The 27,499-nt window shown below is 48.3% G+C and overlaps 1 protein-coding gene and 1 long non-coding RNA gene across 3 annotated transcripts in view; one reads left to right on the top strand and one right to left on the bottom strand.

Annotated features, from left to right (window-relative positions):
- The window catches only part of DOCK3 (dedicator of cytokinesis 3), a 405,892-nt gene that overhangs the window by 366,348 nt on the left and 12,045 nt on the right, over positions 1-27,499 (top strand). For both annotated transcript variants that reach the window (XM_073811161.1, XM_033865050.2), the window contains 15 exons: positions 13-108; positions 1,790-1,850; positions 2,587-2,680; positions 4,953-5,101; positions 11,409-11,495; positions 12,855-12,959; positions 17,408-17,549; positions 18,558-18,724; positions 18,877-18,963; positions 19,442-19,621; positions 20,243-20,326; positions 20,457-20,573; positions 22,274-22,395; positions 23,640-23,778; positions 24,289-24,436. In XM_073811161.1, coding sequence (XP_073667262.1) covers positions 13-108; positions 1,790-1,850; positions 2,587-2,680; positions 4,953-5,101; positions 11,409-11,495; positions 12,855-12,959; positions 17,408-17,549; positions 18,558-18,724; positions 18,877-18,963; positions 19,442-19,621; positions 20,243-20,326; positions 20,457-20,573; positions 22,274-22,395; positions 23,640-23,778; positions 24,289-24,436 — 1,778 coding nt within the window. The remainder of the gene's footprint in view (positions 1-12; positions 109-1,789; positions 1,851-2,586; positions 2,681-4,952; positions 5,102-11,408; positions 11,496-12,854; positions 12,960-17,407; positions 17,550-18,557; positions 18,725-18,876; positions 18,964-19,441; positions 19,622-20,242; positions 20,327-20,456; positions 20,574-22,273; positions 22,396-23,639; positions 23,779-24,288; positions 24,437-27,499) is intronic.
- The window catches only part of LOC109552151 (uncharacterized), a 35,367-nt gene continuing 12,922 nt past the window's right edge, over positions 5,055-27,499 (bottom strand). Inside the window, exon 4 of the long non-coding RNA XR_004528548.2 lies at positions 5,055-19,039. This is a non-coding gene — a long non-coding RNA (uncharacterized lncRNA). The remainder of the gene's footprint in view (positions 19,040-27,499) is intronic.

Below are 27,499 nucleotides of genomic sequence, written 5' to 3' on the forward strand. Positions count from 1 at the left end.
TTCCACCAATAGCCTGCTGGAGAAAGTTGAACAGGAAACATGGCGCGAGACCGGCATTTCCTTTGTAACCTCGGTCACCCGCCTCATGGAACGCCTTCTTGACTACAGGTATCTTCTCAGGAACCTACCTGACCTCTTCTCTGGTCAGATGCTCTCCCCAGCAGGAGGATCCCCTGACCTTAAAATTGAGACCTCGTGGCCATGAGAGGTAGGACTGTTCTGGTGTTGTGTGCCATCACCAGTCATTAGGAATCTCCTGATGGCCAAGGAGAAAGAGGAAGAAAGCCTTCTCCCAAGGGTAGGCCAGGGCTTCCTGGGCTTACCCCCGATACGTGGGCACGTGTATCCAGGAGGTATCCCAGGGACATGTAGCCTTCTGGCTTTTCATCCAGAAAAGTAAGGCTCAGAGGAATGGGCACAGCAGAGAGGAAGAGAAAGGCTGTCTCCAGAGCAAGTTAGGTCCTTAGCGCAGACCTTCCTCAGAGCCATGTGGCAGATGGGCAGGAAAATATCACCTGGTACAGAAGTGTGACCCAGGAGGACTTCCATTTGGTTTTTCCAGGGAAGGGGGACCCAACTTTTCCATGCCTCCATTCTTTGTGTAAAATCTGTTTATTTCTGTCCCTTGATCCTGGCCATGCGCAGATTAGAGGAGGCAGCCTGTGAGCTCAGAGATCTTTATGATACATTCAGTCTGGGAGTTCATGTGAAATTCATTTTTTCGTGAAAGCCTGCCTTCTCAGTCATATCATGGCTTTTGACTTTGCCTAAAAGTAACAATAATGCTACCATTGCAGCCTTAGTTATTCTGTCAGTAGAGTTCAGGTGATAGCTAAGAGTGCCTTTTGGGAACCTAGAGGAAGGTGATAAGGAATGAGGAGGAATGATAGAGGAAACCCAGACCCAAGCAATAGTTGTCTTCTCTGTGCTACATGTCATGCAGATGCCAAGGGAGAGCATCTGGGACTCCAGCTAGCTGCGTGTACAGGAAGCTTCTTGCTGCATTCACCAGTCTGGTTCTCATTCTCTTTCATCCCCTTGTGCTAGGCCTTTCTCCTCCCCAGAGGAGCTTGGCTTTGACCAGTCCCTGCCCTCCCTAGGCAAGGATTCATTCTCAGTGTTCCTGCTGTTCTGTGTCTGGAAGGCCAGCCATGACCCCTCCTAAACCCAGCGCTACTCAGCATGAATGCAGCTCAGCTCTGGCCGAAGCTACCCCTAAATCAGAAAAAAAGCTCCAAAGCAACTGCTCCTAGTTAGAGGGGATTCCAAAGACTAGTGCACAGGAAGGACACTATAGGGAGAAAAGCGAATGAGATTATGTACATGGCAGTTATGCCGTGGTTGCTGTGGCCACAGGGTCCTGAAGGTAGGTCCCTAGAGTAGAGTGTCTTGGCTTCTATGAAACACTGTCCTACAAAATGAAAACTGCCCTTTAAGGAAAGCTCTGTGCCTCCCCTTTTGGAAACTTGAGGACTTAACCTTCTACTTTACTGACATACTCTTTTGTGCTGAAGGCATTGGTAGGTGTTACTTAATGCCCTGATATAGCATCTGGGCTCTACACTCTGCCACCAGAGCAAGGGGTCCAGTTGAACAGAGATCTTTGAACCCTAGGAGTGGGTCCAAAGCTTAGAGGGAGCTCATAGTACAGTCTCATCTGTGGAAGAAGTTTCTGTTGGAGAGCATCCTCATCTGGGGTTTGGACATACTAATGCCTCAGTGACACTGCAGGTCTCTGTGTTGTCCCAGAGGCACCACTTTGTGCATTCATCTGTGCTCTCCCTTCCAGGGATTGCATGAAAGGAGAGGAGACAGAGAATAAGAAGATCGGCTGCACTGTTAACCTGATGGTGAGAGAATATGGGCTCTTCCTCCTCTCTGCCTCGTAGTGTGGCTTCTGTCCTGCCCTGTGATTGGCCTGTCCTTTCTACAATACATGGCTATAAGCCTAAGGGGTTTTTTTGGTTTTTTGTTTTTTATTTGGTTGCTCTGGGTCTTAGGTGTGGCAGGCGGGCTCCTTAGTTGCAGCAGGCAGGCTCTTTAGTTGTGGCATGTGAACTCTTAGTTGCAGCATGCATGTAGGATCTAGTTCCCTGACCAGGGATCAAACCCGGGTCCCCTGCATTGGGAGCATGGAGTCTTAACCACTGTGCCACCAGGGAAGTTCCAAGCCTAAGGGTTTGAGTCAGGACATCAGCTCTGTTACTGGTATCTTGGAAACTTGCACCTCATCACTCACATTCCTACTTGGGAAAGGAATGAAATGAGCTTCTCTTTGGACAGAGCTCTAGCCTGGCCTCTTGGCAAGGTCCCGCCAACCCTGACATACTCTAATTTCCAGTCTTCCCTGGTATTCTTCCTCTGTCTCATCACTCAGGGCTCCTGCAGATCTGCCAGAGGTTTCACCCCCAGCAGGCGTACCTTCTGGCTGGTCCCTTCTCTTCCTGGTGCTGGCTACCTCCACGGCCTGTCTTCTCCCTCCTGTCCAGCACACCCAGGGTTTTGGGCAGCTGCCTGGAGTTCAGAGATGGCCTCCACAGGCAGCAGCCTCTCCCATCTTCATTTATATTTCCTTCTCTCTTACAGAACTTTTACAAATCTGAGATTAACAAAGAAGAGATGTATATCCGCTATATCCATAAGCTTTGTGACATGCATTTGCAGGCCGAAAACTACACAGGTAAGTGGGAAGGGGAAGCTACACCTCCCCATGAGGACAGACTGGACATACATGCACAGCTGGCAGAGAAAGGCTCTGAGCTGGTGCCTCCCAGATTTTAGCAGAGTGTCAGGACCCATGATGCCCATCACCTCACTCCTTTCCCTCAACTCCTTTGTAACGTGGTGGAGAAAAAGCAGGTGGAACTTCCACTTGTGCCTTGCTGCCCAAAGCTCTTCCATTCTCCTTGCCTCCTATTCACCCGCTTTGAGGCCTCAAGGGTGACCTCCAAATTCTGGTGTGCCAGGTTCAGAGCATCCTGAGCTCACTGTCCCTCTTCATGAGCAGAACTTCTCTGAGGACCTTCACAGCTGGAACTAAGTGAGGCCATAACACAGGAACATCAGCCTAACCCTGGGACTTCCAGAACTTGCTGGCAGACCTGCCTTGCAGTCTGGGCTCCTCCCCTGCAAGTACACAACAGCCCCACATTGAGCTCCCAGTGGAGAGTATGGAGAATGTTCACCTTACTTTCTGACAGACCAGACAGGGACCCTTTCACTGTATCTACAATTTAATCCATTACTACCGCCTTTTCTAAAAGAACAAATTTAAAAGCATTTCAACATACCTGTCACACTCTGTTTACTGAGCGCCACTTTGAGTCAGGAAGATATGTGTACCCATGTGTGTCCTGCCTGATTACCTTGTATCATAGTTCCCCCAAAATAGCCACTTCTTCACTGTGGTGACCAGCCATCACATCTTAGCCCTTGAGCCATAGGACTTGAATTTGTGTGATAGACCAGGAAATTCAAGCTATTCTTGTCCACAGCATTACGAGAATTAGATGAATTTGTAGAAACACAGAATCCTCCTTCCTTATTTTATGTTAGATGTTAAAGAGTGTTTTGCATAGATTCCACCTTTCCTGACACAGCTTGGCAAGAATTAAATCTGAAATGACTGGGATGAACCTGCCATTCTCTGCAGCCACTTCCACCCATGATCCCAGCAGCCCTTTGAGAGGGCAGTGAAGTGATAGACTGAAAAGTTCCATGTATCAATAGAGGCATTTACTAAACTCCTGGAGGACTGGGCCATCACTGAGAGGCTATGTCAGGAATTTAGACAGAGAGAGGGTGCTGAGCCTTGCCTCTGGTGGCCTCAGGAATAACATCTGAAAAGAATATTGGCAGGGAAGAAAAGGATTTCACATGGTTTTCTGAGTTCTAGAGGGAGGCCTTGAGGGCCTCATGGGCTTGTTCCCAGTGAGAAGGGGCTTCACAGCTCCAGTGAGGAGGCACGTATATCCCTGGGCAGGAGGGTCCAGTAGCCAGAGCATAGGCAGAGCGCAAACGTGAGCAGGAGCCTGGAAAGTGGCTGCAGGCAATATACCTGGCTAAAACTGGAAGTGGGTCACTAGATAATTTGAAAAGAGATTCTTCATAGTCATGGGGAGCAGATTTGAATAGGGCCTTGAAGGCCAGGCAGAAGCTAGAACTAATTAACTTGCTAGTAGGAGATGCCCACTAAAACTGAGCAGATAGAACAGGAAAGAGCAGACTGTGTCATGGGACCATGAGCCGCTGCTGTAACTCAGTCTGACTGACTCTTTGGGATTTAGGAAGCTACAGCATTTAGCTGCGGTTGTTTTGTAAACCCTCTCCAACTGTTCCACATGTATGGGAGGTGTCACAGGGCCCCGCCCTGGGCCCAGCATCCACTTTAGCTTCCTCCAGGAATGGAGCCCATCACACAGTTATCACCGTACACACTCCTTCTCTCTGGTCCTTTTAGAAACGGTCAAGATAAGGAGAAAGGGTCATTCCCAGGGCCATGCTGAGCTCAGAAAATGGAGCTGGAGGCATTGAGGCTGGCTTTGGGAGGGCTGAGAAAAGCCTTAGTCAGTGCTTACCCCTCAGAGCCAGTTCTGAAAAGGTTGGAAAAGAAGCTCTAGTCAGTTGAGCAAAAAGGAACCCAAGAACTCTCTCTGACATGTCAGTGTGTCCCAGAGCAAAGCAACCTGTACACAGGCCCCTAGGTACCTGAGCCATACTTTATCTAGCGCCCAGAGCAGGTGACCAGGCTAAGGGAGGAAGGTGTCTACTAGGATCTTTGGTTCCTTCGTGCTGTGTTCACGGGCTATTCACTGGCTGGACAGCCCCTCTATCTCAGCTTTGGTATCCAGCAACCCTGATCTGGGCTGCACATGCCTTGCGCTGGCATGCTGCTTAGCCTGGTCCCTTGGCACCCGGCTGCCCCTGGACCTCCATAGCCCTTGTCCCCACAGAAGCTGCGTTCACTCTGCTCCTCTACTGTGAGCTGCTACAGTGGGAGGAAAGGCCACTGCGGGAATTCCTCCATTACCCATCCCAGACAGAGTGGCAGCGGAAAGAGGGACTGTGCCGCAAGATCATCCACTACTTCAACAAAGGCAAGGTGGGTGTTATTAGGCAAGGCTTTGAGCATCTCTGCTTCTACTGTACTACATGGCATCTTAACGCTACAGGGATGGCAGCAGCTGCAGAGGGTACTGTGTGGGGTGGTGAGGGGGTGGAGGCCCATATGTGTGCGTTAGATATGGAGGCAGCATGACTTTCTCTGGGGAAAAAAAAATAACAGCTTAATTCTGTGGCTTGGAAGCCAATTCCAGATTGGGGATGTAAGAGACAACCCCACATACCAGCTTTGCACATCTGTAAATACTAATGCTCCAACAGCAAGGGCTTTGGGCCCCCTGCTTATATTTATTAGATTTACTTAAATTATTGTAGCTTTCTGCTCTGCTATAGAAAATGTGAGCTATAAAAATTAATGGATTCTAACCACAGCCAACGGAGGCCTGTACTGCCTCTTACGGGTACGTGTTCTTGTCTTGGATTTCCCTTCCTTACAGCATAGTCTGGGCTCCTCTCATTGGGGTTATTCTCTATTAAACTTGATTCTGTGGAATTAGCAGGCATTGTCAGCATTGGTTCAGACTTCCTTGGGACTTCCCAGCCATTCTGCTCCAATCTCTGGGAGAGCTCCTTGTGGGGCCCTCTGACCCACCTATGGCCCATACACTGGAAAGGCTGGACTTGTGTAACTTGTTGAAGCTGTTCTCTCATTACTCAGCTTTGAGCATGTTAAAAAGCTGAAACAGGATTGTTCAGGGAACTATAGTGGCTGAACTCCAGACTTAAATGGAAATTGGTTTTTTAAAATAAGCTTTTTTATCATAAAAAAGAAAGATTTAAACATTAATAACTTCTGCCCATAAATCAGAAAACATTCATCAGTTTTACACAACATGAGAGACTTTTGTTTGTCAAAAACATTCACCCATGTAGGGAACACACTGGTAAGCAGGAACCTTTCCAAAACCTCAGGAGCTCTCATTTCACCTGGCCCAGAAAGGAGACCCATGCTTAGCTGTCAGCCAGCCACACATGACTGAGCCACAGTGCCAGCCCAAAGCCTCCTCTCCTTGCTGGTCCAGAGACGGACAGAGGGCCCCATGCCAGTACACTTTTAGGTCTGTCTTCCTGGCACCCAGCCCACCTGGAGCTGCCACCTACCCATATGCCCAGCAAGCCCTCCCAGCTCTGAGGGAATGGCATAAGCATGGTGTGAGTGTGCATAAGTGTTGTTAGTATATTAGCTTATTTTTCTTTCCATGGGCATAGAGTACAGAGTAGAGTTATGCTTATCTGATTGAGCCCAGCAGTGGGACACGTGAGCATTAATGGTCCCCTTTTCACCCCACACTACAGTAGTGTCAAGAAAGCAGGTTTAAAGGTTAGTATGAACAAGGGAAGGTAATGCAAAACCTGCCTGAGTATTGTGGATAAGCAGGAAGGGGAGAAGGACTGGGAGGCTCCGTAGGCTACCTTGTCAGGGATCTCCCCCTCCTTCTAGCAGCCCTGACTTTGGTGTGAATTGCTGGGGGAGCAGCTTCTGTACTGAGAACAGACGACTCAGTGAGCCCTTTCATGAGCCCCTCAAAGGGGTATTTATCACAACCATTCTCTTGGGCTCATACAGAAGGTCCAACTTTTCTGTTTCTGTACCTTCATACCTGACAGAACCAGTGGATAGGGCTAACCAGTTCTCTTAAAAGCATTCAGGGTTTTTTTTCTAATGGCTCCAGAAAAGCAAAACCTGTCTGATGCAAGAAAAGTGCTCCTGGGCTTCCCTGGTAGCGCAGTGGTTAAGAATCTGCCTGCCAATGCAGGAGACACGGGTTCGAGCCCTGGTCCGGGTAGATCCCACATGCCACGGAGCAACTAAGCCCATGCACCACAACTACTGAAGCCCACGTGCCCTAGAGCCCATGCTCTGCAACAAGAGAAGCCACCGCTATGAGAAGCCCGCGCACCACAACGAAGAGTAGCCCCCGCTCTCCACAACTAGAGAAAAGCTGGTGCGCAACAATGAAGACCCAGCGCAGCCAAAAATAAAATAAATAAATAAATTTTAAAAAAAAGAAGGAAGGGGAGGCATGAAGATGGGAGCTGGTCCTTCATTTCAGGGAAGAGGGAGCAGACAGTAAGGGAAGCTGGGAGGAGGCCTCTGACCCCTAAAGCATACAGACCATCAGGACCGAACCAACCCTCCATGTGGGGGTGGGCTTGGGCTCTACTGCTGAGGGCTGCTATTGTCCACATTCCTTTGAAGGAATGAGTCTGTTGCTTCTAAAATGTTGTGTGTAGACAGAAGTACAAAGACTGACAGTCTGGAGTCCCAGGCTTTTTTGCCTTCCTTTCCAGTTTGAGTAGAGTGAGCCAAGTCAGTGCAACTTTTGTGCCATCCCTGTCAGTGGGGGCAACAAGGATGTATAAACACACATCTGCCCAAGCTGGTAGAAGTGATTGGATTTCAGACACTGGTTAGTAGTTGTGTAGTTGGCTTTGCCTCCTGCCAGAAGGAAGGAAACCAAGAGAGAAGATGTAGATGGGATGCATTGTATCTGCAGGGCGTTCCCTCCCTGTGTTCCGAGGTAGCTCTCAAAACCCCCAGCATTCCAGCACAATCCTCAAGGCTGACAGAGTGTCCTGGCTCACCCTTGGGGGTTGGGGGGGCAGGCTTGGAGCAGCAGGGCTACAAATTAGGGCAGAGATGCCAGCGAGGCAGATAAGCATTGATCCTAATAGAGTAGAACTGCTTTACTGGGAGCTACCGTCAGCAGACAAAGCGCCTTTAGCCTCACATGGGTTCCTCATCACCTAAATGAGCAGTTCCCCATGGGGCGCTCCTTACAGGCTGGCTAGCAGTCTGCACACAGCTCAGCTGCTTCGCCAGCCCCCTTGGATCTTCCTGCCAAGCAGACCCTCCTGTGGGCCCTTCACTGAAACCTGCCCAAGCAGCACTTGGAGCCAGAGACAGGACAGACACGTGCCCCCTTAAAAGCTGTGATGTGGGGGTACAAGAGGCTTTCTAGCTCACTGAGGCAGAGGCATTGTATCGGAGCAGGGAGTCAGGGTCTATTTAAAATTCTCTTTGGTTTGTTTCAACATTTTTAATTGGTCCTGCAGTTCAATCCATATGGCGGTAATTTCTTCAAAGGATAAGAAACACAGTCCTGGGCTTCCCTGGTGGCGCAGTGGTTGAGAATCCGCTTGCCAATGCAGAGGACACGGGTTCGAGCCCTGGTCCAGGAAGATCCCACGTGGCGCAGAGCAGCTAAGCGCGTGTGTCACAACTGCTGAGCCTGCGCTCTGCAGCCTGCGAGTCACAACTGCTGAGGCCCATGCGCCTAGAGCCCGTGCTCCGCAACAAGAGAAGCCACTGCAATGAGAAGTCTGCGTACCACAGCGAAGAGTAGCCCCGCTCACAGCAACTAGAGAAAAAGCCCGTGCACAGCAACGAAGACGCAACGCAGCCAAAAATAAATAAATAAATTAATTAATTAATTATTTTAAAAAAAGAAACACAGTCATGAATAAAACATGGAGAGTATTGTCCTTCTCCCTGATGCTATTTCAAATCTATTTTTTTAATATAGTCCTTATTAAACATTCATACTGAAATATTGATGGGTGAAATTATAGTATATCTGATATTTGCTTCCAAAACTATGGGGAGGAGTAAGTGGATGAGATATTTAATGATACAAGACTGGCCATGAGTTGGTCATTGTTGAGGTTGGGTGATGAGTACCTAGGGGTTCATACTTCCATGTTTCTATATGTTTAAAATTTTCCTATAATAAAAATTTTAATTAGTACTTAGAAGTTGGGGAGAAGAGCCTGGCTAAAATGTCAAGTAAACCTTTGATTCCCAATCTCGCCAAGAGAAAAAGCACTGTATTAAAAAGAGGAGGAAATGGACAATATTGCCCCTTAGTGAAGGCCACTGTTAGATGAGCCTGTCACCATAATAGGAGCCACACCACGGAAACAGCCCGAGACGTGATTAGGCAAGGATTATCTGAAGACTGCTCTAAGATTTGAACATTTCTGTAAAGGAAATTATCAGACCTACTACCAAGCCCTTGGGTAGCTACTTCCTACTTAGCTTCCAGACTTGTTTCTAAGCTTAAATGATCTTAATTTAAAAGTCATTGTTTCCTTCGTTAACTCATTAAATAAATCTTTATTGAGTACCTGCTCATGGCTGGCACTGTTCTAGGCTCTGAGGATATAGGATATAAACAGGATCCCTGCCCTCATGCAGCTTATCATCTAATTGAGACTAATACAACATAAAAGTAAATACTTTTTAGCCCAGAAATAAACCCACACACCTATGGTCAATTAATCTTCAGGCAAGAATATACAGTGGAGAAAAGACAGTCTCTTTAGCAATTGGTGCTGGGAAAGCTCGACGGCCACATGTAAATCAGTGAAGTTAGAAAACTCCCTCACACCATACACAAAAATAAACTCAAAATGGCTTAAAGGTTTAAATTTAAGACATGACAGCTTAAAGCTCCTAGAAGAGAATATAGGCAAAACAATCTCTGACATAAATTGTAGCAATATTTTCTTAAATCAGTCTCCCAAGGCAAAAGAAATAAAAGCAAAAATAAACGGGACCTAATCGAACATACAAGCTTTTGCACAGCAAAGGAAACCATAAACAAAATGAAAAGACAGCCTACGGACTGGGAGAAAGTATTTCAAATGATGCAACCAACAAGGGCTTAATTTCCAAAATATACAAACAGCTCATATAGCTCAATATCAGAAACAAACAAATAACCCAATCAAAAAATGGGCAGAGGGACTTCCCTGATGGTCCAGTGGGTAAGACTCCATGCTCCTAATGCAGGGGGCCCGGGTTCGATCCCTGGTCGGGGAAATAGATCCCGCATGCATGCCGCAACTAAAGATCCCATGTGCTGCCAATAAGACCTGGCACAGCCAAAATTAATTAATTAATTAATTAATTGTTAAAGAAAAGAAAAAACATTAAAACAAAACAAAACAAAAAACGTGGTTGCACCATTTTTTAAAAAAAGGGCGGAAAACCAAGTAGACATTTCTCCAAAAGAGACATAAAGATGGCCAACAGGCACATGAAAAGATGGTCAGCATCACTAATTACTAAAGAAATGCAAATCAAAACTACAGTGAGACATCACCTCAAACTAGTCAGAATGGCCAGCATCAAAAAGTCTACAAATAATAAATGCTGGACAGGGTGTGGAGAAAGGGAACCTCCTACACTGTTGGGGGCAATGTAAATTGGTGCAGCCACTATGGAGAGCAGTATGGAGGTTCCTTAAAAAACTAAAAATAGAGTTAGTTTTAGTTACATGATTCAGCAATCCCACTCCTGGGCAAATATCCAGAAAAGACAAAAACTCTAATTCAAAAAGATACATGCACCTAATGTTCATGCCAGCACTATTTACAACAGCCAAGGCATGGAAGCAACCTGTGTTCGTCAACATATGAATGGATAAAGAAGATGGCAAAGGGTGTATGTGTGTGTATGTATATATATTATATATATAATGTAATATTACTCAGTCATTAAAAAGAATGAAATACTGCCATTTGCAGCAACATGGATGGACCTAGAGATTATCATACTAAGTGAAGTAAGTCAGACAGAGAAGACAAATATTATATATCTATGTGGAATCTAAAAAAATTATACAAATGAACTTATTTACCAAACAGAAACAGACTCACAGACATAGAAAACAAACTTATTGCTACCAAAGGGGAAAGGGTGGAGGAGGGATAAAGTAGGAGTTTGGGATTAACAGATACACACTACTATATATAAAATAGATAAACAACAAGGATGTACTGTATAGCACAGGGAACTACATTCAATATCTTGTAATAACTACATTCAATATCTAGTAATATTGGAATCTGAAAAGAATATATGTATGCGTGTGTGTGTGTGTGTATATATATATATATATAACTGGATCACTTTTGTGTACCTGAAACTAACACAATATTGTAAATCAACCGCACTTCAATTTGAAAAAGTAAATACTTTTTTTATACAAGATAACTTCAGAGTAATGAAAGAGAATGGTTGGGGTAGTGCCTGTCCTTGACAAGGTAGTTAGGGAAAGGCCTCTTGGAAGTGGAAACATTTGAGTAGAAACCTGAAAACTATGCCTCAAGCCAGAAAACCAGTGCTATGTGTTCTCCACAAATTGGTTTTGAGCATATGTTCTTTGTGACATGCGATTTGCAGAAGGCCTTTGGTTGTGCCCTCTGATATGTTTGATGTGGGCTTGGGCCATTCCAAGGCTGCCTGAGGTGCTGAAGCCTTTTTCCTATTTCTGATGCAGAGTTGGGAGTTTGGGATCCCACTGTGCAGGGAGCTGGCGTGTCAGTATGAGAGCCTCTACGATTATCAGAGCCTCAGCTGGATTCGGGTGAGCTTTGCCCCTTCCCCCGCCCCAACCCTGAGTGGAGGTGCTAGCACTTTTCTGGCATCAACTTCTAAGGGAGCGTTTACTGTGGACCCAGCCCTTGGTTTAGTGCTGTGGACAGTACAGGAGAAGCAAAAGCCAAGGTTCCTGCTCTCAAGATGCTTGCATTACGTCTGGGGAACCAAAACAAACACATGACAAATGATTGTATGATCCAGACCCCAAGGGCCACTGGTGCTCAAGGAAGGGAGAAGCAGCATACACAGGATAGGATGGGGGTTTCAAGGAGGAGGTGGCAGCTCAACTTCATGAAGAAGCTTTTCCTGAAATGATTTTGTTCAGGTATGCTTCATCTGAAAACATTATAAGATCTTTCACTGCCTTGGCTTATGGTCAATACTGAGCACCCAAGTAAAGGAAGTTCTTCTTCCCTTCTTTGATGAAAAATATTCAAAATTAAGTGAAATGGACTTTGACAGTCTCCCAAATTTTTCCTAGTTGCCGGTGCTGGGTATTAAATCATAACAGGTCATTGGCAAAGAGAAGTCAGGAATCTCAGTTCATCCTCCTCCTGCACCCTTTTCAGCATAGCTAGCTCTTCCGTGTTCCCTGATCCTGATCAGGATTTGGGCCTATATAATAGATGTGGTTCTCTAGCAATAGCATTTTGACTGGTCTTTGAAGGCCGCTGCCCCCTGGCAGGCTGGCTTGATTGAGCGCATTAGGGCTGTCTTCCCAGTCAGATTTCAGTGAGTTTTTCTGAACCTGAAGCCAGGCCAGCCAAGACTAAAAAACTTATCGACCTTGGTAATACCAGACGTCATGGATATTAGTTCAACTTTTAAAGTTTAAAATCTCCTAAATTGGGACCAGTACGAGTGATGCTGGCAACTAAGCCTTCCTCATTCTGTTAGCATCGAGTCAGATGATAAATGAACAAGAGCAATGCAGATGGACTGATGGAAAATGGTGCCACCTATAAGCAACACTAGCTTATACTCAATTGGTGTAGTGAGTATCAGTCAAAACCAGGAATTCCTGAGCAAAAAAAGGAAGTCCATGTTAAATGTGTATCCCTGAAAGTACAGGAAGCCTGAGCCTCTTTGGGGCTGAGTCCACTCATTGGGAAGGACACTCCAAGCAGCCTCTCAGGGCTGCTTCACCATCAGGTGACAATGGAGAGTGAAGACTTCCTCTCCATCAGGCAGTTCCCCAGGGAGAGGTTGATCAGGGCTAGGGGCTCACTTTTTATCTAGACCAAGTCACCATGTTCTCTTTCCAAAAGACAGTGTCTACTTAGGCCTGGGAGAACTTGCTTTGGACACCACTAGCAGTCAAGCCAACTGCCTTTCTCGTTCACAGAAAATGGAGGCCAGCTACTATGACAACATCACGGAGCAGCAACGCCTGGAGCCTGAGTTCTTTCGGGTCGGCTTCTATGGCAGGAAGTTTCCTTTTTTCCTTCGGGTGAGTCCATTCAGGTAGTCACAAGAACTTCTATCATATTTTACACGTAAGTTATTTATAACCTGTTTTTTTTTAACCTTTTTCCTATTCTATTGAATACTTCTTTTTGAAGGAATGACCAGCCAACAAAAAGCATTTGACTTAATTTGACTGGACTGGCTACCAACTTTAGACTCTGTTTCTCTCTGCAGTACTGTTTTGTAGCTACCTGGAATGTATGAGGGTGGTTTTCTTACCAAATCAACCAAGTTCCTGCAGGAAATGACCAGGGTGTGAGAATGTCCCATAGGTATGTTTAGAAACCTTCCAACTTCTGTTTCCAGTGCCTGGAATTCTCCAGTGTGACTGTTCTCAGCCAGACAGGACCTCAGTACAGCCCTGACCTCAACAGTAGGCGGTACAGCCAGGGTGGAGAATTATTGATTTGAGAGATTTCAGAGGATAGTCCCCTTGCTCCTGGGGTTTGTGGGAGCTGCCAAACATTGGATTTGGCTGTGGAAGGCCTTTCCTAGGCAGCCAGTTCTCTGGCCCATGATGATTACAGCCATTTTCCTCCACCATTGCTGGAAAGGCTGAGCTGGTATATAAACAGAGTGGAAGGAATGACTGAGCATAGACATACTGACACCAGTTAAACAGTTGCGATTTTTTTTCTCTTTAATCAGCACAACCCAGAGGCTCCAGGAGAAGTCAGCCTGGGCTTGTAGGCTGTAGCCCACACGGATTTGCTGTTCCCAAATGACCTAAACGAAGCTGTGCTGATGCAAGAGCCCCAGGGCTGCAGTTGAGACCTAAGAGTAGCTCCGATTGTCTCCAGTTCCAGTATCATACTAAGGTTCAGTGTCCAGGAAGCAGCTGGGAAAATTCATAGGATTCCCTTGATGTGTTTGGGATCCTATCTTACTGGGGAAATTGCTTTAGCCAGTGAGCAATAAGCTTGGTATCTCATCAAAGGTCAACTGAGCTTAATGGCTCCTTACAAAAAGCCAGTCTGCTAAGCAACAAAGTCCAGGCTGACTACATTTCAGATGTAAGGCAGGTCAACATGCACATTTCTTGGGCAGTAATCATTATAGGTTAAAATGAAAGTGATTTCTGCAGGAACTAGCAATAGTGATAGGGACAGCAAGCACACTCTGCCTGATCATGATCCCCAGAAGGCTCTAAGTCTATTGCACAGGAGTGTTTATAGTAGCAGAATGTGAATAAGTAGAGGATCTCCTCAGGAGACTGGACCTCCTTCATTCTCTAGGGACCATCCAGTCCAGGCATATCAGAAGTGGCATGTTTGTTGCCCCCATCAGCATAGATCGTACAACAGCAGTGGGGGTAAAGGTCAACAGAAGAGAAAGAAGGAAAAAAAAGAAAGAAAGAAAGAATAGTACAAGAATTAGAAACCAAAAGCATCTCTAGAAAGCCCTTTGATAAGCTAATGATTATAGCCCTGTAAGTTATTTCTTTCGCATTTTATCTTTGCAAATTATGCTTGTCATTTTATTCTCCTTGTTTAGTCCCACAATTTGTATGTCATCAACCAGATTTTACTCTAAAACATCATTATTTTGAGTATTACAAAATCAGGCCCTGATGTTCCCCATTTCTGTCTTTGTCAAGCAGGAGGTCTCCATCACGGTTCCACCTGGCTCCCACCCCTCATGCTCATGTCACAGGGAACATCAGTATCTCAGGGCTCTCAGAGCTTTCTGACAAGTAGGACCTGGCATAGTACCTGCATCTGAGCCATTCATACAGTGTTCTCAAGTGACAGTCTAAATGTTCAAACATGGTTTCAAGGGTGCCAGTAATGGAGGAAAAATAACAAGAGGTGTTAGGAAATATCATCCATCAGTCCGTCCTCATTTCCACACTAGGAGCTATGTTTCATGCATACAAATCTGCCTGGCCTGGCTACATGCTGCCTTCCCTTCCCTCAGCTGCTCAGTTCCTCTGTGGCAAATGGAATAAGTCCAGTGGAGGTAGCCGTTTGCCTTGTAAATGGCAAGGGCAAAATGGAAAGCAGCGGCAGCCAGATCTGTCTCATGTAGGGATGCTGGGGCTCTCGCCTGAGCAGACTTGAAAGCAGCAACCAGCCTCAAGGTCAATGCTCTGTGCCTTCCTCCTGCTGGGTCTTCCCCAGCACACTAGGCTACTCTTTCACCTTCCCACATAGGCCATCTATTACTCTAGCTCTGTCAGCTTGAGTTCTCTGGACCATCTGCCCGTCTTGCCTCACAAATGTGATTATCTGCTAATCTGCATGGAGACAGGAAAACATCCAGCCCTCCCTCCTTGGGGGAATTTCTGTTTCTCTTCATTTGACTCATGAACAGACACTGGAGAGGATTGTACGTTTGTGAGTGGATATGAAAAGGCCAGTTCTAAACAGTTACCTTCTTTGTCAATTCTCCTTATCAAGCAAGGGACTTAGAAATGTCTCTGTCCTCTGTCTGTTCCACTGGAGAGGCCAGCCTGCTCCTCCTGACCTTGACTTCCCTTCCAGTGTTGCCTTTCATTCTGATCCATCTGGACATGTGGCCTAGCCTTAGCTGAGTTCTCCCATAGTAAGAGAAGAAGTGAAAAGTGGGCAAAAATCCTATTCCAAAAAGGCTGAGGTCATCCACAGCCTGGCCTGTGATTATCCCTGTACTGGGAAACGTAGGGCTGGCCCTGTGGAACCTCTCTCTCCCCCTTCCTCTGAAGACGTGCCAAGAGGGGCTGCCAGTGCCTGACACCATTTGTCAAAGTGAATCTAGTGAGGCAGCTAGGCAGGCAGACAGATGTCACCAGAGAGCTTCAGAGGAGCCTCCTCCAGCCACTCACTCTTGAACAGCTGTGAGGTAGGCAGAGCAGCAGGGTTGAAGGTGCCTTGTCATGCCTTCCGTACACAAAGAGAAAAACTGAGTCCTAACCTGTACCAAATATGATGTAACATGAGGTTTTAAGAAATCTGTAATTGGGGACTTCCCTGGTGGCACAGTAGTTAAAAATCCACCTGCCAATGCGGGGGACACAGGTTCGATCCCTGGTCCAGGAAGATCCCACATGTCGTGGAGCAGCTAAGCTCATGCACCACAACTACTGAGCCTGCACTCTAGAGCCTGCGAGCCACAACTACTGAGCCCACGTGCCACAACTACTGAAGCCTGCGCGCCGAGAGCCCGTGCTCCACAACAAGAGAAGCCACTGCAATGAGAAGCCCGTGCACCGCAACAAAGAGTAGCCCCCACTCGCCGCAACTAGAGAAAGCCCATGTGCAGCAATGAAGACCCAACGCAGCCAAAACTAAATAAATTTATTTTTTTTAAAAAAAGAAAAAGGGCTTCCCTGGTGGCGCAGTGGTTGAGGGTCTGCCTGCCGATGCAGGGGACATGGGTTTGCGCCTCAGTCCGGGAAGATCCCACATGCCACGGAGCGGCTGGGCCCATGAGCCATGGCCGCTAAGCCTGCGCATCCAGAGCCTGTGCTCTGCAACGGGAGAGGCCACAACAGTGAGAGGCCCGCGTACCGCAAAAAAAAAAAAAAAAGAAAGAAAGAAAAGAAAAGAAAAACAGAAAGAAATGTGTAGCTGGAATGATGTTCTGCTGACACAGTTGCAAAGGAATTGCTGCCAGAGAGGCTGACAAATGCCCACTGGACAGTGGGCAACGTTTAGACTGTTTCTCCCAGCTAACAAAAGTGATCCTGGGCTTCCCTGGTGGCACAGTGGTTGAGAGTCCGCCTGCCGATGCAGGGGACACGGGTTCGTGCCCCGGTCCGGGAAGATCCCACATGCCGCGGAGCGGCTAGGCCCGTGAGCCATGGCCGCTGAGCCTGTGCATCCGGAGCCTGTGCTCCACAACGGGAGAGGCCACAACAGTGAGAGGCCCGCGTACCGCAAAAAAAAAAAAAAAAGTGACCCTACAAAAGCACACACCTGATCACCCCCTTTTCTAAATTATTTGGTGGCACCCATAGTGATACTCCTTGGCACACACCTGCAGGCATGTTCAGTCACCCTCCCACCAGTTCTCCACAAGCACCTTCCTTCTAGCTGTGCCTTTTCCTGTCTTGGCTTGTGGCCCTGGTTGTCATTGTACCCACATAGATTGCCCCCCACTCTTCTCTACTGCGCTAACCCAGGTGGACCTTCCAAGGACTCTTTTCAGGCATGGCTATTTCCAAAATCTCACCCCGCCTCCCCGCTTGCATCCCTTCCTGTGTGAGGAGCCCTCCCTCCCTCAAGCTTCCTGCAGCCTTTGCCGTACCTCCCACCCCGGGCTGTCACACCACAGTGCAGTTCTCCCTTCTGCTGTCCCTTACCCTTCTTGACCATCATTTCCCTTAAGGCAGAGACTTAGTGCTGTGTCCATGCCTACCACAGGGGTTCCTAGGACACGTCTGTGGGATGAGGATGCAGGGGATGGGTGGCAGCAGGCGAGGCATTGAGTGTGCTCTCCCATTTGTGGCAGAACAAAGAATATGTGTGCCGTGGCCACGACTACGAGAGGCTGGAGGCCTTCCAGCAGAGGATGCTCAGTGAGTTCCCACAGGCTGTCGCCATGCAGCACCCCAACCACCCTGATGACACCATCCTGCAGTGTGATGCCCAGTGTATCTTTTGACACTTAGTAGGGGAAGGAGGGCTGGGATCCTGGGAGGTGAGGCCCACCTAGTCAGCTACCCCTCTGCCATGTCCTTGGCCATACAGGCCAGGTTACCTGTAAGTCCTGAAGCAGAGTGTGTTCTCGTTACTGACTGACACTTAGCAGGGCACTCGTGCTTCACAGAGGGGCCGTGGCATGCCCTTAGCCATGGGGGCCTGGTCATCAGCTGAACTTCAGGGGGACCTTTATCCCTCTGGTTGGCTGCTGCCAGCACCTGAGTCCCCACCCTGCCATATGAAGGGTCTGCCTAGGCAGCCAGCAGCAATCACTGTGGACTCTTGCTGCAGGGATACTCCACTTCTGTGTCCTGCTCTACTCCCACGTGCATCTGTTGTTACCCAGAGCCTTTGCCAGCAGGACGGAGGCACAGCTCTGTGGATGGGGGCGGAGACGGGGGGTCTGAGGCACTTGGAAGTCTGAATGCAAACACTGGCCTGCCCCTCATTCCCCACACACAGCTTCCTTGAACACCTCATGACGGTTGCCATGACTGTAGCAAGCTTGTTCCAGAGAGAGGAGGGCAGGTAGACTCCCATATGTTATCTCGCCACAGAGATCCCAAAGAGTACTTTGTTAAAATGTTGTTTTGCAGTAAATACAGTTTACCCACAGTGGGCAGACCCAGGCTCTTGCAGCTTTTTCATTCTGTGGGATGGGCACCTGCATTCTCCTGACCCCTTTCCCTTCTTTCTTAAAGGGGCACTGGAGAACACCTAGCTGTTGACATCTCACCTTGGCTGCGTGCTCAGGAGACTGACTGCTGGAGCAGGGAGAGGGGCAGTTAGGGAGATTCGGTCTGTGTTTGGGTCTGATCTGCCTCTTGAAATGCTGCTGCTGCCAGTAGGGAACAGGGGCTGTGGTGTTCCTCTCTCCTTTGGGGGGGATGACAGGGGTCAGCCACTCAGGTCCATCTCTCTTTCAGTCTCTCTGGGTTTCTCCTTCACTTCCTGCCCAGACTTGCAGATCTATGCAGTGACGCCCATTCCAGATTATGTGGACGTCCTGCAGATGGACAGGGTCCCAGATCGTGTCAAGAGCTTCTACCGCGTCAACAATGTGAGGAAGTTCCGGTACGACAGGCCTTTTCACAAAGGCCCCAAGGACAAGGAGAATGAATTCAAGGTGAACAAATCTAGGAAAGTGGGGGCAGTGCTTATAGCGAGGCCGGGGCAAGCCCCACATTCTCAGGAGCTCATCAGTGTCTCACCCTTCGGGCAGGCAGGGCATGGTAAAAATCACTTAATGGCCTAAACCTACCTGTGCCTTCCCTGCAGAGCCTGTGGATCGAGCGTACCACGCTGACCCTGACCCACAGCTTGCCTGGCATCTCTCGGTGGTTCGAAGTGGAGAGGAGGGAGCTGGTGAGACACATTTCAGATGGGGCTCATTTTCACAGCTGCTTCCTCAGTTCTTGCTTTGGGGGCCTTTCTCTAAGGACTGAAGAGAGAGAAAGAGTGCTTAGGCCGCCTGCCTGGCCTAGGCTGCTACAGGCAGTCCTTTGCTGGAGGCTTTGTGCACCTTCGTTCTCTCATTTAATATTCACAACACCCTTAGGCACCAGGTATTTTTTTTCTCACAATTTGTGAATGCAGAAACTATTCTCTGAAGTTCAGGAAGCCAGAGACCTCTGACTTCAGAACTGGTGCTCTTCTCTGTTTACTGTACTTCTAAGTGCCTACAGATTAGAAGAGGAAATTAGAAAGGGCTCAGGGAGTCCCAACTCCACAGGAACAAGGGCGGGGAATCAGAATCACAGGTCACAGATCCCTGCTGTCAGGACTGTGATGAGGGAGGGGTTGACATTGTGCCTGGGATGACACCATTGCTGTGTGCCCCCAGGTGGAGGTGAGCCCCCTGGAGAATGCCATCCAAGTGGTTGAGAATAAGAACCAGGAGCTGCGGGCCCTGATCAGCCAGTATCAGCACAAGCAGGTGCATGGCAACATCAACCTGCTCAGCATGTGCCTGAATGGCGTCATTGACGCCGCTGTCAACGGAGGCATTGCACGCTACCAAGAGGTGAGCTGGGGTCCCAGACTAAACCCTGGCTGGGAAAGCAGTTCTCAGGCGCCTCTCCTTGAGATTCCAGCCTCTTAGGGAAGCCTTCTCAACAAGCCCTCTCCTGGCTGTGCCTCAGCTGACCAAGGATGGTCCTGGGATGAAGCTTTAAGCTCCCTGCCACTCCCTGTTTCCATTGTTCCCCCTCTCTGATGGGGCCTTTTCTTCCTTTTTATTCTCTGAACTCTGACAGATGGGTAATCCATCTGATGATGGAAGGATATTAAGTGGCCTCCAAGAGGAGCCTGAGAGCCCAGCCCTTCACGAGAAGTGAGTTGTGGGCTCGCTAAGACACTAGTCCCCTCACCCTGGCCACCAGCCCTGCCTGCCCTACCCAAGCCAGCAAGGCTCCATGAGGGGCTGAGACCAGCATTCAGGCTTAGATTACTTGGTCACCTTTGGTCCTTCTTAAGACACAAAAAAACACATCTGTGATTGCTGGAGGTTCAAGCAGGCCAAGCTAGAGGTACGTTGGTGTGTGTACCTGCTAGGAGGCAGCCCGGCTACCTTTCAGGTGGCACCTTCAGACTCTTAGTAGTAGCCCTGGGAAGAGTCTTCCTGACTTGGCCTTTTCTTTCACAGGCCTTCTTTGATAAAGATTACATCACCAAGCACCCAGGAGATGCTGAGAAGATCACTCAGCTCAAGGAACTCATGCAAGAGCAGGTATGTCTTGCCAGGGTTGGAGGCCAGTGTCTAGGAGGGAAAGGCTAGGCACCACACGATAGCTGGATAGCTGCAGCACCCAAGGTCTGCTCCTTGGCTAACGGAGTAGTGTTGTCTATCACCCTACTAGGTTCATGTTCTTGGAGTCGGGCTGGCAGTTCATGAGAAGTTCGTGCACCCAGAAATGCGCCCTCTGCATAAGAAGCTGATTGATCAGTTCCAGATGATGCGGGCCAGTCTCTACCATGTAAGCTGATCCCTGTCCTGTTCCTGCTGCAGTATCACAGGTGTCACTTCCTCCAGACCTGTGCAGCAAGCCAAAGGAAGTGGGGTGGGAAGAGGGGCTGGAGAGGCGAACATGAAGGAAAAGCTGTTCCCACCCCAGGATAGCAGGAGGCAGAGGTGGGTGCTCTAGCCAGGGGAAGGACACCCAGTATCCTCTTATTCACTTCCTCCCTAAGAAGGAGTCATATTCAAGGACAGAGAATGTCCTTGAATGCACTGTGCTGGTGAAGAGAGGTTTTCATATGAGGAGGAAAAGTTTACGGCCCACATGCAGGGATCTCTTTGGAGATATTTTTCATCCCAAGAACCTACAGAGGTAAGGCATAGCCTGAGCCAGTCTTCTCTCCTCCCTCTCCCTCTTTCCCCTCTCTTTCCCCTGCCTCTTTAACCCCCTGCCTCCCTTCCCTCCCTCTTCCTCCATCATGTCTGATGACCCAGGCTTACATCTGAGAAAGCCTAGGCTGGGCAGTACTTTTGTACTGGCCTCTCTTAGAAGGGTCAGGCAGGTTCTGGGGCTGGCCCAGGCCCCAGAAGATCTCCCTGACTCTGACCTGCCTCCTAGGTCTCCATGGCAGGGCTTGACCCAAGGACTGATGCACACAAGCAGAAGCAGGGCCTGTATTCCGGGGCTAGTTTCCCTCCAGGGGTCTTACAGGGAATGCTGTCTGGCTGAGAGCAGGCTTCAGGTGGTATTGAGCACAAACTTCTGGTCTCTCTGTGTGTGAACTTCCCCATCACAGCAGGTGAGCCAGGCAAGCTAGAGCCTGGCCACTGGGGGAGCTCTCTAGCATGCAGGCTGTCAGGTCACTGCAGGAAAAGGCACAAAATGCTCACCCACATACCTCAGGGTCTCCAGGGCATACATGGAGGTGTCCTCTCCAGCTGCAGAAGCACATTTCAGCCTTCTGCTTGCTTTGGAAGAAGGGAGTGGAAAACCTCCTGCTTCTTCAGGGCAAGCTCAGAAACATTCCCAGTGCACCTAAGGCCCACAGATTGTGAAGGACTTCAGGAAACCTGGACAGTTGTGCTTTGTTTCCTCAGAGTCACAAATAGGGACTCAAACCAATGTGCTGTCACCCAGGAGGATTTGGGATCAAAAGTTTCTGCCAAGATGTCTACATACTTAATTATGCAAAAATAGAACTGTACTGTTTTCTAATTACTTGCATCAGGATTTTGTGTCCTGTCTCCCCATAGACTGTGTCACAGACAACTTAACCCAGGTCACTGAGAGCTGGGCCATTTAGCAATCCAATAAAACCCAACTCCAGTTCTTATGTAAGAGGTGTCCACTGTCTGACAGATGATAATCAGCTCTTCCTCTCCTGTTTCCCAGCTCTTGTTCTACTTTTTCTATAGTGATAAATGCCTGTTAACACACTCTTGTGAACTCAGACCAACCTCAGCCTACTCCAGATGTGCTCTTAGTGGGTTGACCTAGGCCTCACAGCCTCTTCCCCAGGCTGTGGTGTGGTTAGGAGGGTGCTTTGGTCGTGAAGGGGTCACTGCCCAAAAGAAGCCAGTAGTAGTTCAGGTTCAGCCAACAGTATATGATTTTTTTTTCATTTACATTCCTGCCACCAGCCTGCTTTTCCCTCTCACCTCTTAATTACTTTTTTATTCTTAATTATTTATTATGAAGGGGCATTGGTTTCTCAACAGGAGTTTCCGGGTTTGGACAAGCTAAGTCCTGCATGTTCAGGCACCAGCACCCCACGGGGAAATGTCCTAGCATCCCATAGCCCCATGAGCCCAGAGAACATCAAGATGACCCACCGGCACAGGTATGGCTTTAGGGCTGAGGAGGGTCCCCTCCACAAAGGTAAGTCTGAATGTCAAAGATCAGAGCAAGGAAGTCCAAAATAGTGCTTGTGTGTACGCACATGCCCTCTTACCCATGTGCACAGCAAACACACAGCTCCTGCTACAGGATCTACACTCTGCATCCAGTCATCCTGGGTGACAGAGGAGTATACATGGTATTGTGGGAACACGGAGGAGGGGGCATTTGGGGTAAGTCTTGAAGGGTAAGTAGAAGTTTGCTGCGCAGAAAAGAGTTGGTGTTAGGAAGGTGATGGAGCAAGATCCGGGCAAACTCACTAACATGTGCAGACACCTCAAGATATGAGCAAGCCAGTCTGCTCAGCACTACAGGGAGAGCCAAGTGGCTGGAATGCAGGATTCCAGGGCATGGAAGAGGGCCAGGACCAGCTCTGGATGGGCTCGCTTCATTCAGGCCTTTGGACTTGATCCCAGGGTGAATGAGGATCACCAGTTGGTTTTAAGGAAGAGGACAACATGGTGATGTGAACATCAAGGCGTCCCTGCTCTGCACTCAGGAGTCCTGGTCGCCAGGGCTCCACTGGGGAGACTTCAAGTCTCCAGGGCAGGAAGCCCAGGCCAGGGGATGACCCTGGAGAGGAGCCCTCACTTGGCTTTGTTTTCCAATGTGAGCAGCAAGTCAGCACAGAGGGTACTCAGCAAATAAGAAGGAATGAATGAATGGGGGGGCTGCCTAGAACTGATAGAAGAGAACTGTTGGCAAGCCTGTGGCCACAGAGATGGAAGGAGGCCAGCAGATGGTTCACAGCCAGCTATTTCGATAGCTTCCCCAAACCAGGAAGATACCCTGACCTAGGAGCAGATCCTATCCGGGTGTAGGTACTGGCTCAGGTAAACACCCCATAGCAAGGAGGACCTGGGATCCTTGACCTGATTCAGCATATCTCTCATTCCTCCTGCAACACTGGTGATGTCATCAGACTGAGTGGCCATAAACCATTTAACTCTAGGTCAAGGCTATGCCAAGCTACCGTTGGCCCTCCCAGACTAGGGGCCTCTGGTGGGGTTCAGGACTGCTGCAGGCCTCAGATGGGTATGAGCATTGGCTATGGAACCATCCAAACCAGTGATGGCTAAGGCTTGGGGATGGCTGTTTTATACACACCCATGACTCTCCCTCTCACCACCTAGCAAAATGTCTCAGCTCCAGACCTGACTCCTCCCTATCTCCCACTCTTGTTCACAGCCCCATGAACTTGATGGGGACCGGCCGCCATTCATCATCCTCTCTCTCCTCACACACATCTAGCGAAGCTGGAAACGTGGTGATGTTGGGTGACAGCTCCATGGGCGAGGCTCCTGAGGACCTGTACCATCACATGCAGGTACAAGAACTGTCCAGGGAGAATGGGCCAGGGCACCATACCTAGAGGATTCACCTCTCTGCTGGCCTGAGGACTGGCATCCCTGCCTAGTTCTCTTGTTCCTGAATTCAGAACACCCAGAGCTATGGCAAAACTGCCTTCCCTCCACACCATCCCACGTTGCACTTCCCAGGCCTTCTTTCCCAAGAAGAAAATCTAGCTTCAGTCCTGGCTACTCTTAGAGATCCCATGGGAAAGCTCCTCTGACAGATTGCCTTCCTTCCTGGCATTCCTGATGGCTAAGTCCTGCTTCCTCCATGGGCACCATCACTAGAGTCTACCCAGCAGCCCTGCTTCTTTGGGGTTATAGGTGACCCTTAGTGCTGGCCATCAGCCGGTCCTCCATCAGGGCAAGGGTACAGTATCAGACACTGGGTCTGGGCACCTCATGGCATGAAGAAGCCAACTCTGGGCCAGTCTACAATCCTGGCCATTCAGACCTCTATCCTGCTAATTTTTCTCCCTTTGCAGCTCGCGTATCCCAACCCCAGGTACCAGGGCTCAGTCACCAACGTCTCTGTTCTGTCCTCGTCCCAGGCAAGCCCTTCTTCCTCCAGCCTGAGTTCCACTCACTCAGCACCATCCCAGATGATTACCTCTGCCCCTTCCAGTGCCCGAGGTAAGGATGGCAGGGCGCTGCTTGCAGAAGGGAGAGGAGAGAGCCTCATGGGCCCCACTTGTCCTCCTCTCATCTGTGGCTATGTCTTTGAAAGTGGCCCTGTGACTTAGAGAATGCTCACCTGCGCTTTTAGTACCAAGGACTCGAGGGGTCCTACCTCCAAATCTTTTTCTCTTGCTGGCCTCAGACCCTGCTCGGAGCAGTGGTTGCAGCTATGCTGCCACCAAGGTAGCTAGCCATCGCATCTCCACCTCAGTAAGAGGACACACAGCCTAGGGGAAAGCTCAGTTCTTTTCCATTGAAGTGTTTGCAAGAATAAAGCTCAAAGTTAAGGCAAAAGTGAGTTTTGTCTTGAATAATCAAACATGATGAAAAAGTATGAAAATTAAATTTGAAGACTAAAATTAACCCTGGAAAATATTATTATAAACGGTAACAACAGCCAAAAAATCTTTGTTCAGTTGGGAAAGTGTTAATCAGGAGAGATGGCTCTGTAAAAAGCTATTAACTTTGCCAATTATTGCTTGATTTCTTCTTCAGTTGAATAAATATTGTTCTGAGCCAGCATCTTTTTCACATTCTGATTCTAATTCCTGCAGTAAAATTTGATTCTCTGTCCTTTTAGATAGAAGCATTCACAGTGGAATGGAAATTAGCTATGGTGACTAAAATCTAGCACTTCCCAGGGTTGGCTGTGCAGAATAGTAGCAGAAGAGAGTGGTGAGCTGGTCACTGGCTGTTGCTTCCAGGCTTCAGAGGGGTGGAGTCTCTTTGTTCTTCTCATTATTATGAAGATAAACAGAAATAGCACAAATGTATGACATAGAGGGTCGTTGAGGGAAAAAAAAAAACCTTTTCTTTCATAGCACGCAAACCTGAAAGGCCCACAGTAGCAGTGATGGAGAGAGAGATGCAGTGGCCAACTGGGAAAAGCCTCAGCAGACAGCAGAAGGGGGGTAAGGCTGCAACAGGCAGAGTTACAGACTTTCACCTGAAGCATCCAGCCCAACCCCTCATTCCCTGTGGAGGAAACAGGTCCAGTGAGAGGGGCTTAAGGCCATCCAACCAGTTTGTGGCCAAGTTGATTTTGGAGTTTGAGTCTTTACACTTGCCAGCCATCAGTCTGATGCCCATTCCACTTCCATGATTGCCTCCCTAACATGGACCAAGGCACTCAAAAAAGGGGAGCCAGCATTTGGAAGCAGGTATTTCTAGTGTTAAAGAAGAAAAATGATCCAACAAATGGGTGCATGTTGAAGATTTGTCAGTATGTGAGGGCTGCAAACATAGAGAAGCAACAGTGATTTGTGCTATAAAGAAGGTATGTCAAAAGATGGTTTGGAGAATAAAAAGGAAGGAAACCCTGATAAGTCAGCCATGACTTCTGTAGTGGAGGTTAGCATTTGCAGTGTCTTAAGGTAATGCTTCTGAATAGAGCTGCAGAAACAGATTTTGTAATCTAATCTGTTGTGTGGGTTTTTTCCTAACCTGAACACTCTCTAAGATATACTCAGCCATATCTAAGTCTGTAGCTGGGTATTCTTGCTGAAGTCAGATCTCTGAACCATGATTACCGATAAAAACAGAGGCAGCAAAGGATGGACATTTTAACTCACTTCACTCTGACATTGCTCAGACACTTCCCCTAGGCAGTGCCTGGTACTCGGTGCCCTAAAGAGGACAAAGACGCCATCAGGGACCTCACAGTCTTTCTGGTACCACGTTTGTCCTTCCAGCTAACGATATACTAATCTATTCCCTCATCAAGCTTTTACGAGTGCTCAGTAAGAAGTCTGCGTTGCTCTTACACCCTCAGAGTTGAATAGAGAGAAGTTATGTTCTCCCTGTTTGGAAGTGATCTCTTTTTATTTCAAATGGCTTGGTTATCAATTGCTGCATAATAAACCACCCACCAAAACTTAGCGGCTTAAAACCACAATTTATTATCATCTTGCGTGATTCTGTGGGTTAACAGGGCTCACTGAGCAATTCTCAGTTTGCAGTCTCTCATGAGCTTGCAGTCAGATGTCACTGGGGGCTGGAATCATCTCAAGACTCAACTAGGCTGGACATCCAAGATGCCTCGCTCACGTGGCTGGCAGGTGATAGTACCTGTCAGCCGGGAGCTCAGCTGGGGCTGTCAACCTGAGTTCCTACGTATGACCTCTCTCTGTAGCTTGAGCTTCTCACAGCATGCAACCGATTTTCCCCAGAGCAAGCATTCCAAGACACCCAGGCAAAAGCTGCAAGACTTCTTATTACCCAGCCTTGGAAGTCCCAGAACATCCCTTTTGCCACATTCTGTTGGTTAATCAAGTCACTAAGGCCAACCCAAATACCAGGGTGTGGAATAAGACTGCACCTCATGATGTGAGGAGTGGCCTGTGCGTTTTGGGAGGGAAGGCATTGATGGTCGCCATCTCTGGAGGTAAGCTATCATGATGGTCAAACTCTAGAGTATCATATAATGAAAGGCTGATAGGAGCTCCCTCCTTTTCTGGAGTAGATACGAAGTATAAAAGTGAACAAAATGGTTAAATAGAACTGGGCCCAAAGCGGGGAATCGTGATAAGAGCAGAGGCTATTAAGAAAGAGCAGGAAGTCACTTCTAGGCTACAACATCCATGCAATCCATGTGTAGGCCCATCTGGAGAAAACCATGGGCCCAGCATGTGTCAGGCCCACATGTGAGAGAAGATACAGACTGTGACCTGGTGTCATACAGGAAGACTGATATTTTTAGATAAATGTGGGAGGTGAAGTAGTAGATGCACTGGGGTCACCGAAGAAACAGAATGGCCCACTCTGGGGTTTGTGTCTGATGTTACGGATGAGGGGAAGGCTTTCATGGAGAGTGTTCTGGAGACTCCTTTGCATTGGAGTCACTTTCCCCACTCCCAGGAGTGGTCATGTCACCAATAGCCTTCCTTGCCAGGCCCATTGACACTCTGCTGTGGTTCTTGTTGCTTTGGAAACCTTCAAGTTGAATGGCCTGCAAGGCATAGTCTAAACTCTTTACGTCCGCAGCGCCCCCTGGTGGTCAAAAGGCTGAGTGGAGCTAGG

The sequence above is a fragment of the Tursiops truncatus genome, chromosome 10 (genome assembly GCF_011762595.2).
Source record: "Tursiops truncatus isolate mTurTru1 chromosome 10, mTurTru1.mat.Y, whole genome shotgun sequence".
Taxonomy (NCBI): Eukaryota; Metazoa; Chordata; class Mammalia; order Artiodactyla; family Delphinidae; genus Tursiops; species Tursiops truncatus.